At 46.2% G+C, this 17650-nt stretch overlaps 1 protein-coding gene across 2 annotated transcripts in view; it reads right to left on the bottom strand.

Annotated features, from left to right (window-relative positions):
- The window catches only part of PPA1 (inorganic pyrophosphatase 1), a 327202-nt gene that overhangs the window by 33967 nt on the left and 275585 nt on the right, over positions 1–17650 (bottom strand). Inside the window, exons 10-11 of one of the 2 annotated variants that reach the window (XR_011204987.1) lie at positions 17445–17495; positions 13127–13166 (exon numbers count right to left, since the gene is read on the bottom strand). Coding sequence is in view for 1 of the 2 variants with exons in the window: in XM_069240377.1 (XP_069096478.1) it covers positions 13127–13166 (40 nt within the window). In the remaining variant the exon portion in view is untranslated. The remainder of the gene's footprint in view (positions 1–13126; positions 13167–17444; positions 17496–17650) is intronic. The other variant, XM_069240377.1, reaches the window with a different exon arrangement.

Genomic DNA, 17650 nt, shown 5'->3' with positions numbered 1-17650 from the left:
CGGTGCTGTAGTGTTTGTGGAATAAGGACTGAGAGGTGTCGAGTGCCTTGCTGTCTTCCAGGAATCGGGATAATTGGCTGTTCACAATTTTTCGACATGAGCTGTCTCCTGCCCTATGGCCTTTGTTTTTACACATGTAGCTCCAAGGCTTTTTAAAGTTGGAGGAAGAGGATTTATTCCCACTCCCAGAGGAGTTTTGTGGGCCCGATGAGGACTCTTTAGCTTTATCTTTATCATTGTCTCCACCCTTATCCTGATGCTTACCTACTTCCTTCTTCTTGTGGTTACTCCCTGTGTGAGATTTCCTACTCACCCCAGTGCAGACCCATTTGTCTGGGTTCTTGCCCAATTCTTGGGGAGAGGTCATATCAGAGTCCTCCAGGTACTGATGCAGCTGATCAGATATACAGTAGTTCAAAGTGTGCTCTCAGAATTATATAGTATAAGTAGTCACTTACTTTGCTCCCATGCAACCTGCCGTCCAGAACTTTCACAGAACAGTCCACAAAATCTACCCAATCTTGAGAGGATACTTTCTTGGTTTCCTTGGACTTGATCCTGTATTGTTCAGTGGTCAAACCAAAACCATCTAACTGCACTTTTTAAAGCTGTATAATTGACTGCATCTTCCTCTCTGACAGTGAGGAGTTTGTCTCTGCCTTTGTCAAAGGAGAGCCACAAGATTGTTGCCTCCTGTCTTTGGGGTACCTTTTGGACTTTACAGGCCCTCTCTAAAGCAATGAACCATTTGTAGATGTCATCTCCCACCTTGTAAGGTGGGACTATCTTGCTCAGGTTCCTGGAATCCTCCACGATTCTGGTGTCCCTAAAGCTCAAATTGCTGCCACCTTTGGGTGCTACTCCCAAACCCTGTCTTTCTCTCTCCACTTCTGAGGTATCCCCATCTAGGGCCAGCTGCTGCAATTACAGCCACAGCCTGTCCTCCTCCAGCCTCAGTTTCCTAAGCTCCCTGTCTAAGGAATCTTTCCCTGTGGTGGGGCAGTTAGGCCCCTCAGAGACTGAGGAAACATGGGAATGCACAGAGGATGATCTATTCCTCCTCCTGGGAACTCACTGCACCAACCCTCTAAAAGTAAAGGTGGGCCTACTGGAATGCCCACCTTCTCACTACCCTCAGTGCACTTAACAGGGCTGTGGTGTTCCCCGGGTTTCTTCTGACTCTCTCCAGTGCTGCCTAAATCTACCCTGTCTAGGACTGGAGTGTCATTTGCTTCTACTTCCTCCTCCTGGCTGCCAGCATTTTCCTGGTCAGCTTGGAGAAGTAAACCAAGAAGTAGACTTTTATTGGGATTTCTCCCGGTCTTCAGTTTTCTACTGGCACACACCTCCTTAAGCTCTTGGAAGGTGAGACTCTGATAGTGATAGCCTGGTGCCTGAGAGTTGTGTTCTGCTGAAGACATTTTCTTGAAGAGTGGTGTAGGTGTACCCAACTACTCTAACAATTAGGCTCCCAGGAAAGTTTGGAGCAAGGGCTATGCTAGACCCCCTAGATTACCCAAACGTAGGAGACTAGAAATCCTAACAACTAAGAGCAGTGTGTACCTAGCAGCTAGTAACGGTCTTTCCTATGGAAAGTAACCAGTGACAGAGTTGTAAGGCAATTGCAAGTGTGTTATTCCACAGCTGCACCATCAATGTAGGAAGCTGCCCTGGTGAGCACCTATGGTTTTATTACTGTATACCAGGTCCGGGTAGCCCCTATTAGTGAGGTGTAGACAGTCTAGGAAGCTAGGGCTCTCTAGAGGTAGCTGCGGAAGAGCAGCCAAGACTTATCCAAGAGACATGCAACGCTTATGCAATACCACTACAGTCACACAGCACTTACACACATGAAAGAACCACACAGTGTTCCAAAAATAAAGGTACTTTATTATAGTAACACAAATACTAAAATACTGGATAGGCAGTACTTCAATAGGCGGTAAGTAAACATACTATTATGTACACATTATAAGTCAGTGATCAGCAAGAAAGCAATAGCAAATAGTAGAAACATTAGTAAGTAATGAAGATCCTAGGGGGAGACCAAACCATGTACTAAGTAAGTGGGATGTGAAAGGCAGTCGCCAACCAAGATAGTGGAATCAGTAAGGAGGAGCCAGAGAAACTAGGAACCCCAAAAGGTATGTACGAGGGTGCAGCCCAGCGACCAGGAGAGTAGAGATAAGAACCTGTTTTTTCCCCAATCCCACAAGAGAGTTTTGGAAAAGTACTGTGCAAGACTCAGAGAAGACTGGAAGAAACTAAAGGTGGATCCTGACAGAAGAGGACCTGCAAGAGAAGGGTACCAAGTGCAGTTCGCATTGGAGTGTCCAGCTGTGGAAGGAGCATCTACCAACTCTTCTGTGGATCCAGGACAAGGTCAATGGTGGATGAAGAAAGTCAGCACTGCAGCACAGGAGCAGAAGAGGAGTTCCAGAAGTGATTCAAACGATGTCCCATGTCGGCGGTCGTGATGCAGTCAGGCAGTGGTGCTGGAAAACCACCAACAAGCCTGGGCAAATGCACTGGCCGGAGAAGAGGGATTTGCAAGGCTGAAGAGGGCCAGCAAAGTCCAGGGTACTCGACTGAAGGAAGGGAGTCTGAGGTGACCTGCAGCAGCTGGGAGAGTCACAAGAGGCGGCAGCCCCCACAGGTGACCCATGGGCAGCATGCACAGGAGTCGCAGAGAGGCCCACTCAGCACACCTCGAGAGGAGTCGCACGTCGCTGGAGCAGCAGGCAGGAGACTGTGCTTTGCAGGGAAGAGTGCTGAAGGACGGGGCTACATGGAGTCTGAAGATCCCTAGGAGGAGGAACAAACAACCTTTGGTAGCTGCAAGAGTCGTGGTGCATAGGTGTACTGTCCTGCAAGGAGCGGCAAGGGCTTACCGCCTCCCAAGTTGGAAAGCTAGTAGCTAGTAGAGAGGACAAAGGGGACCACTCCAGACCACCACTTGTGATGCAGGATCCACGCAGTTCCCCAGAAGAGAGAATCAGTGCATCTGGTTGTCGTTGCAGTTGTTGCCTGCGGATGCAGGGAAGTGACTCCTTCACTCCAAGGGAGATGCCTTCTTACTTCTCGTGCAGGCTGAAGACTCATCGCCCTCAGAGGATGCACAGCCAGGGAAATGTTGCAGTTGGTGGAAGGAGCCGGAGAAACAATGTCACAGAGCGGGGTCGTTGCTGAAGTTGCAGATTGTCTGTTCATGGAAGGTCCAGTTGCAGTCCCGGTGGCCAGAAGATGAATTGAACGATGCAGAGGAGTCCTGCTGGAATCTTGCACGTTGAATCCGAAGACCCACCCGGGAGGGAGACTCCAAATAGCCCAGGAAAGGGGATTGGTCACCTAGCTAGGTGCCCAACTATCAGGAGGGGGCTTTGATGTCACCTGCTTGACCTGGCCACTCTGATGCTCCTAGGAGCGTTTGCCTATCTTGGATTCAAGATGGCAGAATCAAGTGGCCACCTGGAGGAGCTCTGGGCACCACCCCTAGGGTGGTGATGGACAGGGGAGTTGTCACTCCCCTTTCCTTTGTCCAGTTTCACTTTAGAGCAGGTACCAGGGATCCCTGGACTGGTGCAAGCCAGTTTATGCAAGGAGGGCACCAAATGTGCCCTTCAAAGCATACCGATGGCTTGGGAAGGCTACCACTCCCAAGCCAGTTAACACCTATTTCCAAAGGGAGAGGGGCGTTGCCTCCCTCTCCCAAAGGAAATCCTTTGTTATTTCTCCTTGTGAATGAGCTGGTCAAGCAGCAGAAAAAAAGAAACTTCTGAGGGGTGGCAGCAGCGTGGGCTGCCTGGAATACCCCAGAAGACTGGTAGGTGCAATACTGGGGGTCCTCTAAGGAGCCCCCAGAGTGCATTGAATCATACAACCAATACTGGCAACAGTATTGGGGTACGATTCCGACATGTTTGATACAAATTATGTCCAGGTTCAGAGCTACCATTATGTAGCTGGGCACAGGTAGTGAGTGACCTATGTCCAGTACACAGGTAAAATGGCTTACCTGCACTTACGAAGTCCAGGGAAATGAAGCTGGATTTCGTAAGGGCACCTCTGTTCATGCAGGGGTGCCCTTACACACAGGTACCTGCACCCTGCCCTCGGGGCTAGAAGGGCCTGCCATAGGGGTGACTTACAGTGACCTGATGCAGTGACCTGTAGTGAAAGGGTGCATGCACCTTTTCACGCAGGCGGCAGGCCTGCAGACACATTTTGCATGGGCTCCCATTGGTGGCACAATACATGCTGCAGCCCATGGGGAACCCCTGATGGCCCGATGCCCTGGTTACCTAAGTACCATATACTAGGGAGCTATAACGGGGCACCAGTATGCCAATTGTGGGATGTGCTAAGTCCTGAGCAACCAAATTTAGAGGAAGAGAGGACAGTTACTGGAGTCCTGGTTAACAGGAACCCAGTGAACACAGTCAAAAAACACACTCAAGCAGGGAAAAAGTGGGTACTTTCCTACATGGGATAAAACTCCAACACAGGATGTCTGCAGTTAACGAATCCTCAGGAACCACTAGGCTTTCACATTTGTTGTCAAATAAATCCTGCTGCTTGGCTGATGGCTCCTAACTTCTCTAGAAAAGGACGATTTGAGTAACAGTCCCTATGATTGGAATCTGGGCAAAATAACAGGAAAACATTTTTGGTCAGTTCACTGCAAAATGAAAATGTCACTTACCCAGTGTACATCTGTTCGTGGCATTAGTCGCTGCAGATTCACATGCTGTGCATAGTCCGCCGTCTGGTGTTGGGTCGGAGTGTTACAAGTTGTTTTTGTTCGAAGAAGTCTTTTCGAGTCACGAGACCGAGGGACTCCTCCTCCTTTGTTTCCATTGCGCATGGGCGTCGACTCCATCTTCGATTGTTTTCCCCGCAGAGGGTGAGGTAGGAGTTGTGTATGTTAGTAATAGTGCCCATGCAATGGAATGAATAAGTATGTACAAAATAAAGTTTAAGTAATATATTTACAAATGTACAAATGTTGAAGATTACTTCCAAACGGCTACAGGCTCCCGGGGAGGCGGGTGGGCGCATGTGAATCTGCAGCGACTAATGCCACGAACAGATGTACACTGGGTAAGTGACATTTTCAGTTTGGTGGCATGTGTAGCTGCAGATACACATGCTGTGCATAGACTAGTAAGCAGTTATCTCCCCAAAAGCGGTGGCTCAGCCTGTAGGAGTGGAAGTAGTTTGAAATAAAGTTCTTAGTACGGCTTGACCTACTGTGGCTTGTTGTGCGGATAGCACGTCTACACAGTAGTGCTTAGTAAATGTGTGAGGCGTAGACCATGTGGCTGCCTTACATATTTCGTTCATTGGAATATTTCCTAGGAAGGCCATGGTAGCGCCTTTCTTTCTGGTTGAGTGTGCCTTTGGTGTAATGGGCAGCTCTCTCTTTGCTTTAAGGTAGCAGGTTTGGATACACTTAACTATCCATCTGGCTATACCCTGTTTTGATATTGGGTTTCCTGTATGAGGTTTTTGAAATGCAATAAACAGTTGTTTTGTTTTCCTAATTAGTTTTGTTCTGTCAATGTAGTACATTAGTGCTCTTCTGATGTCTAATGTATGTAGTGCCCTTTCAGCTACTGAGTCTGGCTGTGGAAAGAACACTGGTAGTTCTACTGTTTGATTTAAGTGGAACGGTGAAATAACTTTTGGTAAAAATTTAGGATTGGTTCTTAGAACTACCTTATTTTTGTGTATTTGAATAAAAGGTTCCTGTATAGTAAACGCTTGAATATCGCTTACTCTTCTTAGAGATGTAATCGCAATGAGAAATGCAACCTTCCACATTAAGAATTGCATTTCGCAAGAATGCATGGGTTCGAAAGGTGGACCCATGAGTCTTGTTAAGACGATGTTGAGGTTCCATGAAGGAACAGGTGGTGTTCTTGGTGGTATAATTCTTTTTAGGCCTCCCATAAACGCTTTAATGACAGGTATCCTAAATAGTGAAGTTGAATGGGTAATCTGCAGGTATGCAGAAATTGCTGCGAGGTGTATCTTTATGGAAGAGAAGGCCAGATTTGATTTCTGCAAATGTAGTAAGTATCCTACTACATCCTTTGGAGATGCAAGTAATGGTTGAACTTGATTACTATGGCAGTAGCAAACAAATCTTTTCCATTTACTTGCATAGCAGTGTCTAGTGGATGGCCTTCTAGCCTGTTTTATGACCTCCATACATTCTTGGGTGAGGTTTAAATGTCCGAATTCTAGGATTTCAGGAGCCAGATTGCTAGATTCAGTGATGCTGGGTTTGGATGCCTGATCTGTTGTTTGTGTTGTGTTAGCAGATCTGGCCTGTTGGGTAGCTTGACATGGGGTACTACTGACAGGTCTAGTAGTGTTGTGTACCAGGGTTGTCTTGCCCATGTTGGTGCTATTAGTATGAGTTTGAGTTTGTTTTGACTCAATTTGTTTACTAGATATGGAAGGAGAGGGAGAGGGGGAAAAGCGTATGCAAATATCCCTGACCAATTCATCCTTAGAGCATTGCCTTGAGACTGCCTGTGTGGGTACCTGGATGCGAAGTTTTGGCATTTTGCGTTCTCCTTTGTTGCAAATAGGTCTATTTGAGGTGTTCCCCAAATGTGGAAGTAAGTGTTTAGAATTTGGGGGTGAATCTCCCATTCGTGGACTTGTTGGTGATCTCGAGAGAGGTTGTCTGCTAGTTGATTCTGGATCCCTGGAATAAACTGTGCTATTAGGCGAATGTGGTTGTGAATCGCCCATTGCCATATCTTTTGTGCCAGGAGGCACAGCTGTGTCGAGTGTGTTCCCCCCTGTTTGTTTAGATAATACATTGTTGTCATGTTGTCTGTTTTGACAAGAATGTATTTGTGGGTTATGATGGGTTGAAATGCTTTCAACGCTAGGAATACTGCTAACAATTCGAGGTGATTTATATGCAACTTCGTTTGATGTACGTCCCATTGTCCTTGGATGCTGTGTTGATTGAGGTGTGCTCCCCACCCTGTCATTGAAGCATCTGTTGTTATCACGTATTGTGGCACTGGGTCTTGGAAAGGACGCCCTTTGTTTAAATTTATACTGTTCCACCATAGAAGCGAGATGTATGTTTGGCGGTCTATCAACACCAGATCTAGAAGGTGACCCTGTGCCTGTGACCATTGCGATGCTAGGCACTGTTGTAAGGGCCTCATGTGCAGTCTTGCGTTTGGGACAATGGCTATGCATGAAGACATCATGCCTAGGAGTTTTAATACCATCTTTGCACGTATTTTTTGTGTCGGACACATGGCTTGTATAACCTTGTAAAAATTTTGAACCCTTTGTGGACTTGGAGTGGCTATCCCTTTTGTTGTGTCGATTGTCGCTCCTAAGTATTGCTGTGTTTTGCATGGCAGAATGTGTGATTTTGCATAGTTGATGGAGAAACCGAGTTTGTAGAGGGTTTGTATGACATACTCTGTGTGGTGTGAACACTTTGTTAGGGAGTTGGTTTTGATTAGCCAATCGTCTAGGTAGGGGAACACGTGTATTTGCTGCCTTCTGATATGTGCAGCTACTACTGCTAGGCATTTTGTAAATACTCTTGGTGCGGTTGTTATACCGAACGGCAACACTTTGAATTGGTAGTGTAATCCCTTGAATACGAACATTAGGTATTTCCTGTGCGAGGGATGTATCGGTATGTGGAAATACGCGTCCTTTAGATCTAAGGTTGTCATATAGTCTTGTTGTTTTAGCAGTGGTAATACGTCTTGTAGCGTGACCATGTGAAAGTGTTCCGATTTGATGTAGATGTTTAGTGTTCTGAGATCTAAGATTGGTCTCAGTGTTTTGTCTTTTTTTGGTATTAGAAAGTACAGTGAGTAAACTCCTGTGTTTCTTTGTGTACGTGGTACAAGTTCTATTGCGTCCTTTTGCAGTAATGCCTGAACTTCTAATTCCAGAAGGTCTAAATGCTGTTTTGACATGTTTTGTGTTTTTGGTGGGACATTTGGAGGGATTTGGAGAAATTCTATGCAATAACCATGTTGGATAATTGCTAAGACCCAAGTGTCTGTTGTTATTTCCTCCCAAGCTTTGTAAAATTGGCTTAGTCTTCCCCCCACTGGTGTTGTGTGAAGGGGTTGAGTGACTTGTGAGTCACTGTTTGGTTGTAGGGGTTTTGGGACCTTGACATTTTCCACGGTTTCTAGGGAATTGTCCCCCTCTGTACTGGCCCCGAAAGCCTCCCCTTTGGTACTGTCCCTGGTAGGTAGACGGTGTTGATTGTGAGGTGTTGGCTTGTGTGGCTTGACCCCGAAACCCCCCTCTGAAGGGTGTTCTGCGAAATGTGCCAAAAGTGCCTCTGCCCTGCGGGGAATAGAGTGCGCCCATGGCCTTGGCTGTGTCAGTGTCCTTTTTCAATTTCTCAATTGCCGTGTCCACATCGGGTCCAAACAATTGTTGTTCGTTGAACGGCATATTGAGCACTGCCTGTTGTATCTCGGGTTTAAACCCGGATGTGCGCAACCATGCGTGCCGTCTTATGGTTACCGCGGTATTTATTGTTCTTGCAGCTGTATCCGCTGCATCCATAGAGGAGCGTATTTGGTTATTAGAGATATTTTGTCCCTCCTCAACTACTTGTTTTGCCCGTTTCTGTAATTCTTTGGGTAGATGCTCGATGAGATGCTGCATCTCATCCCAATGGGCTCTGTCATATCGCGCTAGGAGCGCCTGAGAGTTCGCGATGCGCCACTGGTTTGCAGCTTGTACAGCAACCCTTTTTCCAGCTGCGTCGAACTTGCGGCTCTCTTTGTCCGGAGGTGGGGCGTCGCCTGATGTGTGCGAGTTGGCTCTCTTGCGAGCTGCCCCTACTACAACTGAATCTGGTGGCAGTTGTGATGTGATAAAAGCAGGGTCTGTGGGCGGTGCTTTATATTTTTTCTCCACCCGTGGAGTTATCGCTCTGCTTTTGACAGGATCTTTAAAGATCTGTTTTGCGTGCCTTAGCATTCCCGGGAGCATAGGCAGGCTTTGATAGGTGCTATGGGTGGAGGAGAGGGTGTTGAAAAGGAAGTCATCCTCGACAGGTTCTGAGTGTAACGACACATTATGGAACTCTGCTGCCCTAGCTACCACCTGTGCATACGCTGTGCTGTCCTCGAGTGGTGAGGGCTTGGTAGGGTACGACTCAGGACTATTGTCTGATACTGGGGCGTCATATAGGTCCCAAGCGTCCTGGTCATCTTGGCTCATGGTGGTATGAGCTGGTGAATGTGACGGAGTTTGTGCCGGTGATGTATGAGTTACAGGTGGAGGAGAGGGTGGTGGAGTTACTTTCTTCACCACTTTTGCTTGTGGTGTTTGTTCTTGTGTTTGGAACTCGAGTCTCCTTTTCCTCCTGATTGGGGAAGAGTGCTGATCTTCCCTGTCCCACTCTGTATGAAGATCCGCTTCTGGGTGTGGTCTACGTCAGTGGATTGTAACTCTTCTTCAAATCTGTGTTTGCGCATTTGAGAGGACAGTGATTGTTCCTCTGAATACGAGCTGGCAGTCGGTTCAGTTGCAGGGCGTTTTGGCACCGAAACTGTGTCTTTGCTTGTTTTCGGCTCCGAGGAGAATTTTCTCTTTTTTGTAGTCGAGCTTTCTCGGCGTCGATCATCCTCGGTGCTGCTGTCTCTGCGTCGAGCAGCTTCGGTTCCGCTGTCTCGGCGTCGACCCTTTTCGGCAGCACTTTCTCGGTCCCGAGATAGCTGCGTGCCTGTGTCTCGACCCGAGTCGGATGATCTCGGCACCAGTTCGCCCTTTTTCGGTGCCGATGGACGGTCACCTATTTTATGGGTTGAGCCATGGCCTGTTGGCAGTGGCGTCCCCTGGGCCTTGTCTGTTTTCCCGTGTGGTGCTTGTTTCGACGTCTTACTCACGGTTTCTTCGACGTCGAACTCCTCCGAGTCCGATTCATGGATGGAGAAGGCTTCCTCTTCTTCTCCTTGTTCCTCGAACCCACGTTGTCCTGTCGGCGTGGACGCCATTTGCAACCTTCTGGCTCTTCGGTCACGGAGCGTCTTTCGGGACCGGAACGCATGACAGGCCTCACACGTCTCTTCCTTGTGCTCGGGCGACAGGCACAAGTTACAGACCAAATGTTGGTCTGTATATGGATATTTGCTGTGGCATTTAGGACAGAATCGGAACGGGGTCCGTTCCATCGGTGTCGATGTTACACGCGGTCAGGCCGACCAGGCCCCGACGGGGGGTCGAAGTTACCCCGAAGGGCTACCGGAGCTCTTCACGATTCGGTGTCGATTCTATCTAACCCGATACCGAACGAAACAATACAGACGTAGTTTTCCGAAGTTTTGACTATCTTTCCGTCCCGAAACCCGGAGCGAAAAGGAACACGTCCGAACCCGATGGCGGAAAAAAACAATCTAACATGGAGTCGACGCCCATGCGCAATGGAAACAAAGGAGGAGGAGTCCCTCGGTCTCGTGACTCAAAAAGACTTCTTCGAAGAAAAACAACTTGTAACACTCCGACCCAACAGCAGACGGCGGACTATGCACAGCATGTGTGTTAGACCTGACAGCCTTAGGGTAGTCACCCCTAACTTTTTGCCTGCCTCCCTCCTCGTTTTGGATACTGTTTTGCTGGTTTTTAGACTCTGCGCACTTTACCACTGCTAACCAGTGATAAAGTGTATATGCTCTCTCTCTGTAAACATGGTAACTTTGGATCATACCTGATTGAACTATTTAATCTACTTATAAGTCCCCAGTCATGTGCACTCCAGGTGCCTAGGGCATATAGATTAAATGCTACTAGTGGACCTGCAGCACGGATTGTGCCACCCACTTAAGTAGCCCCTTTTCCTTGTCTCAGGCCTACCATTGCTAGGCCTGTGTGTGCAGTTTCACTGCCACCTCGACTTGGCATTTAAAAGTACTTGCCAAGCCTAGAACTCCCCTTTTTCTGCATATAAGTCACCCTTAATGTGTGCCCTGGGTATCCCCTAGAGCAGGGTGCTGTGTAGGTAAAAGACAGGACATGTACCTGTGTAGTTATATGTCCTGGTAGTGTAAAACTCCTAAATTCGTTTTTGCACTACTGGGAGACCTGCTCCCTTCATAGGCTAACATTGGGGCTGCCCTCATACACTGTTGAAGTGGCAGCTGCTGATCTGAAAGGAGCAGGGAGGTCATATTTAGTATGGCCAGAATGGTAATACAAAATCCTACTGACTGGTGAAGTCGGATTTAATATTACTATTCTAGAAATGCCACTTTTAGAAAGTGAGCATTTCTTTGCACTTAAATCCTTCTGTGCCTTACAATCCACGTCTGGCTAGGTTAAGTTGACAGCTCCTTGTGCATTCACTCAGACACACCCCAAACACAGGGTACTCAGCCTCACTTGCATACATCTGCATTTTGAATGGGTCTTCCTGGGCTGGGAGGGTGGAGGGCCTGCCCTCACACAAAGGACTGCCACACCCCCTACTGGGACCCTGGCAGACAGGATTGAACTGAAAGGGGACCTGGTGCACTTCTTAGCCACTCTTTGAAGTCTCCCCCACTTCAAAGGCACATTTGGGTATAAAACAGGGCCTCTGCCCTACCTCATCAGACACTTGCTGGAGAAGAAACCGGAACCAGAAACTACATCCTGCCAAGAAGAACTGCCTGGCTGCTCAAAGGACTCACCTGTCTGCTTTCTACAAAGGACTGCTGTCTTGCTGTTGCCCTGCTGCCTTGCTGAACTCTTGTCTGGCTGTGAAAGTGCTCTCCAAGGGCTTGGATAGAGCTTGCCTCCTGTTCCTTGAAGTCTCAGGACCAAAAAGACTTCTTCCTTTCACTTGGACGCTCCGTGCGCCGAAAATTTCGACGCACAGCTTGTTTCGCGGCGAGAAAAACGCCGCACACCGACGCTGATCAACGCGACGCCCTCGGGACGATCGAGACTTCGACGCACAACCTCGCAAGGACAAAGCCGCTCGACTTTCCAGGAGAAATCGACGCGACACCCACCGTGAGTGCGAAACTTTGACGCACGGCCTCGCAAGGACAACGCCGCCCGACTTCCAAGGAGAAATCGACGCGACGCCTGCCGTGAGACCAAACTTTCGACGCACGGCCTCGCAAGGACAACGCCGCCCGACTTCCAAGGAGAAATCGACGCGACGCCTACCGTGAGATCGAAACTTCGACGCGCAGCCCCGCAGAACGACGCGCAGCCGGAAAACAAGCAGGAGAATCCACGCACAGACCCGGGACATCTGGTAATCCCCGCGATCCACAAAAAGAGACTGTCTGCGCGCCGGAAAACGACGCCCGACTTCCCCGCGTGGAAAAGACCGACGCAAGTCTGTGTGTGCTGAGGAGAAATCGACGCACACACCCCTTTTTCCACGCATCTCTTCTCCTGTGGCCCTCTGAGGAGATTTTCCACCAGAAACCAGGTACTTTGTGCTTGAAAGACACTGTATTGCATTCTAAAGACTTAAGACACTCTATATCACTTCCCTGTGATAATTCTACAATTTTCCATTGCAACTTTATTCTTTTAGACCTACAATTATCCTGATAAATATTATATATTTTTCTAAACACTGTGTGGTGTAGTTTTGTGGTGCTATATGGTGGTATTGTATGATTTATTGCACAAATACTTTACACATTGCCTTCTAAGTTAAGCCTGACTGCTCGTGCCAAGCTACCAGAGGGTGGGCACAGGATAATCTTGGATAGTGTGTGACTTACCCTGACTAGAGTGAGGGCTTTTGCTTGGACAGGAGGTAACCTGACTGCCAACCAGAAACCCCATTTCTAACAATGTGTATCTGCAGCTACACATGCCACCGAACATAAGCTTTTTGTATTTGAAAGAAAGCATCTATTTATCTTTAGTTCAGCCTCTTCTGAGTAGTATGTTAGCAGGATCGAGCAAAAACATGTTTTGTTCAAAAACTACATATTTGGTTTTCATTCTATGGCCCCCTTTTGGCTTTTGCTTTATCTCAGTTCCTGAAAATGGGGTGGTGGTGCAGAAAAGAAAAAGTGTGTGTACAAGTATATACAGAAATGTTCCTTTAAAATAACTAAAATGCTGCTCTTATGTGGAAACTGCATCATTTTCTTACCTTCTGGTGGGATTTCATTAGCATTACCACACTCAGGCACCTGAAACAGAGTGACACAACATGAATAATTTATTTTAAACAGTCAACCCACATCCAAAACACTGAGCACACAATTCAAATCTGCCTTTTTACCCGTTACAAAAGGTTCACACCCAAAACATTAAAGACGTCTAAGGCAGTTGTTCAAGTAACGAGTATTTGAATATGACCACACAACTGTCAAAGCAAGTACCAAACTGGCTTCAATGTGCTTACAAACAAAAAGATACATCATTAAATTCTACTCAAAAAGAATATAGACCAATATTTATAATATAAAAAGCAGAATCATACCATGCCGCAATATACCAAAATATGTATTATAAAATGCGAAGCATATACATTTAAACAAAAAGGCCTTTTTACCAAACTTGTCCAGAATTTAAGTGAGATTTGTTGTGCATGTAGTCAGGCCAAAAGATTCCACAGTGTTACTCCTGCTATTTCAACACTCCCAATTTTACAGGTTTCCAATATGCAATGGTCTGCTTTGATCCCCAGATGTCTCAAGGGATCACCCTGGTTTTTATGTAATGTGGGACATGCCAGGAATAGTTTTCCAAGGAATACTGGGCACATTTACTTTTACTTGAGCCTCCGCCATTGGCCAACGTAGATCCTGTCACAAGGTGGAAAGGCAGACCCAATACTAAAATAGGCCTATTTTGTAAAGCCTGGAATTGAATCATCAAATACTGATGGGAGGTTGAATTTATCATCTAAACAGTTCTATTGCTCAACATTGTAAACACCTGAATAAGGACACTACAATGGGAAATTCCGTGTAGTGATCGGATTTTTGATGGCTATAATTAGTAAAAAACTATTATTTTAACCAGAACGGACACTGAAGGTGGGTGGGAAGGTACCAGGAGACAAGGGATTAGCAAAAGAATAATGAAAAAAAAAACTCCTGAATTTACTACTGTATTCAATGGCTCGGTGGAGGTCCTAGGCAGCTGGACATTCTGATGACATCCTTGATGTAGCAGGTTCCAGTTTCAAGCAATCAGTATTGCTGGCATTCAGAGACAGCTTATTGGTATGCACGTTTTTATACACTCCTCACAAGATTAAAAGAAATGTGCAATGCCAGCCAAACTTTCATGTATGTCAAACAGGATGATCAGGATGTATCAGATACCATAGGCAAATGGGCTGAATTGACCCCTGAGAAGAGTACCGTGAATATATTAAAAAGGAGTGATGATAGATCTGATCCATGTCGAAAACCTGGCTTGAGGTATATGTACTGGAGATATAGTGGCCCAAAGACTATTGACAACTAGACAAACATGAATGAATCCAATGAAGATCTCAAACTGAACTCCCAAGTCACTGTCCAAACTGATGAGAAGCAGCCCATGCTCTATGGTATTAAATGCTCCTGAAAATTTTAACAGGGTTAATTCAGCAACCCGGTCCTTTGTTCTTATTTCCATTAATTACTCTCTGCTCGAGTACAACTGTCTTGGTAAAAAAAAACTCTAGGTGACTGTACAAGTCCAAGTACTGGGGCCAGTGGCATTCCTTTTCTATGCCACTGGTTTCATCATGGCACAAGATGGTAGATGAGGACAGCCTTCATCAGACAGTGGAAGTGTTTTGCCTACATTAGTGTAGCTGGAGTGTGGAGACAGACAATGGGTCTCCATCCAATGAAAGAGGATGGAAACAGGCATACCTTTAGAAATTCAATGAAGACCTTTTTAGAAAAGGGTTGATGATTTGCTCTTCCTCAGTACTGCCATTTGGCAAAACAGTTAATCTTTGGGTTAGAATATACCTATTAATTTTACTCTTTGCTTGCAAGCGCATATTTGCGTAGCTTGAAACAATCTCTGGTGGTTGTCCTTTTTGAGGAAATCAAGCTTAGACCCTAAAATAGTGGAGTAAGACCTTGTTCAGGGAGAAAGGGCACTGTGAAGATGGGCTACTACGCTCTAACCATGTTGTTTGCCGCTGGTGTCCTGCTGTCTGTTCTACTATGTCTCTGCAAAGTGGGCCAAGTGCAAGCCTTTCCATACTTGACTATCAAGGTAGGGTGGGTGAACATTCACATTCTTCTCAGGGGGTAGTGTGGCAGTCAAGAGCTTAGAACTCCACACTCCACCAAGGGACACAAAATTACAATGTTCAGCTCTGTGCTAATAGTTTATGTAAAGTTAAAGTACTTTAATCACTCAACAGAACGAATTACTACACAATTCACTGGAAACAACATACAGCATTGAAAAGTAAGTTGCGTTATTCAGAGAGGCATCTCCCGTTATGGCCATGATCCTGCATCAAACTCCAAACAAGGGACAGGGAGATTAATGGTCCAGTGTACAGCCTCCTGTGTATAATCCTCACAAAACAAGATAAATTGTTCCAAAAAGAAAAAGGAAATGAAGGACATGAAGGACAACCCTCTCGCTAGAAGCAAATGCCCTCACACATCCAATTGGATGTCATGCTTCATCATCGGGCATGCTACTCGTTAGACCGGCGCTGCAATTTCTGACGGGCACCCCGTATAGGGGGCTCTTTGCCAGAGATCTTTTCCAAATGTCTCTATGCGTGGTAAGAGGTATAGAGGACAATGCCGACCTACAGTCACATTAAGGATAGGAGAGCAAAAAAAGAAGAATAAAATTGGCTCAAAACCTAGCACATCCCCATAAATTTATTTGATCAAGGAAGGGTCTTGGCCAAAGTTAAAAACAAAAGGAGAGTGAACGTAGAGATAATGCTCATTCACTCTCTCAATCAAGGTAAAGAAGGGGGGGAGGAAACTACCTTACACCCCGTTTGGATGGGTCAACATGTTTCGCGTCTCAAGGGTCCATATGGATCCAACGACGCTTCATCAGGAACAAAACACTCGACACCTCCTTTACTACATTCTCAGACCTCAATATACTTGTTTTTGTGAGCATGATCTTGCATCCACAGTTCCTAAATCACAATGGATTTAGTAGGATTAGTGGCAGATACAGATAGCTCATATATTCCCAAAGGTCAAATGTCCAACTTAGTTCATTGTCTCTTTACCCTGTTGGTAAAAAGTCACAGAATTCAGGGCAGGCTCCTCTGCACACATTTAGCATATTGTCAGCAGTACAGATTAAGACCTGCTTTTTACACCTGGTGTTTATAATAGCAGCTTAGGCTGTGTGGTGGTCTATGGTCCTTCCATCCTAGCAGCAGCTCATCTCCTGCAGACTCAAATGATCACCCTAGACAAAGTTAACAGGGCAATTGGTGAGGCAGATTTGTTCAACAGCAGTCTTCATCTCGGCTGATCAGAGCTTTCCTATTTCTAACCTGTTTTCATTCAGAGTGTTGGCAAACTACCAGGTGACACTGCTTACTTGTTCTGGTACAGTCTCATGCAACTCACATTGAAACTTTGCACTGCGACCATGGGGATTCTTTCACAACATGAAGTATATGCCTGTCTTCTCTGTCTAGGCAAGTCAGCTTTCTCAAGGTGCTCATCACACTAGGAACATACTGCGCTTCTACCCCTGGGCAGTCTGCTATTCAGACATCGAGACACATCAGGTAGACTCTCAGAAATGCAGATCTCATGTGATGTCCCTCACATCTGGGAGACTGGCTATTAGGCACACACCAGAAGTAGTTGCAGAGCACCACTCTGAGAACTCTGCAGAGTGTTCTCTTCCTTGCTCATGAAGAACGTGGGACTGGAACAAAGTAGAGTGGTTTGGAGCATACTTTTACACACATTTTCTATACAGGATGTGGATCCACTGTCTCACACCTCAAAACCAGTTTGGGGTGATTCTCTATTCATGAGTCCTTCTCAGATTCCTTCCCAGACAGACTACCAAGTGGTACTTGACACATCAGGTAGCAATGCGCGTGGCTTCAAGCAGGAGTATCCAAAACAGGGGTGCAGTGAAAAGGGAGGTGTCTACACCTGGCTGTCATCAGCGTTCTTGAAGCTGTAGTCTAAGACAGAAAAAAAGCCTGCCTAGAAACTTCCTTATCTTGAATAGCAGAAGGTGTGGTCCAATGCTTCACCCCAACCATCTGCCAAATGGCCTAAATGGTTCAAAGATGTACTATTTTCTTTAACAGTGTGGGCTAATATCCAATAAGGACCTTGTGGGGTGCAAATTAGCAAATGCATTCATAATATCAATACATGACATTAACTGAAATTCTGCTGTTGGCAGCATGGTAACTTTTTTTTACTACTATGCTCTAGCAATTCACTTTCAATGATGGCTCTTAAATCTGCAGGAGTTAAAACGATAATTCCAATCACCTGTTCCTCAATGATGCAGTGATTGCCACTTCTTCACAGTTTTGACAGCTTCTGCAAAAATCCCATAAAAGGTAAGCACTCGTCAGTTCCAAGACCTGTTTGACAACACAGCTCCAAAAGAGAAAGAACTTGCTTCACAAATGTAAACAGATTGGATGCTGCAGGGTAGTACTTACTTTTGAAGTGGGGTTAATACACAAGGCTAC

Source organism: Pleurodeles waltl, chromosome 6 (genome assembly GCF_031143425.1).
Source record: "Pleurodeles waltl isolate 20211129_DDA chromosome 6, aPleWal1.hap1.20221129, whole genome shotgun sequence".
NCBI lineage: Eukaryota > Metazoa > Chordata > Amphibia > Caudata > Salamandridae > Pleurodeles > Pleurodeles waltl.
The sequence above is the reverse complement of the archived record's forward strand: the minus strand, read 5'-3'. Positions and strand labels throughout refer to the sequence as shown.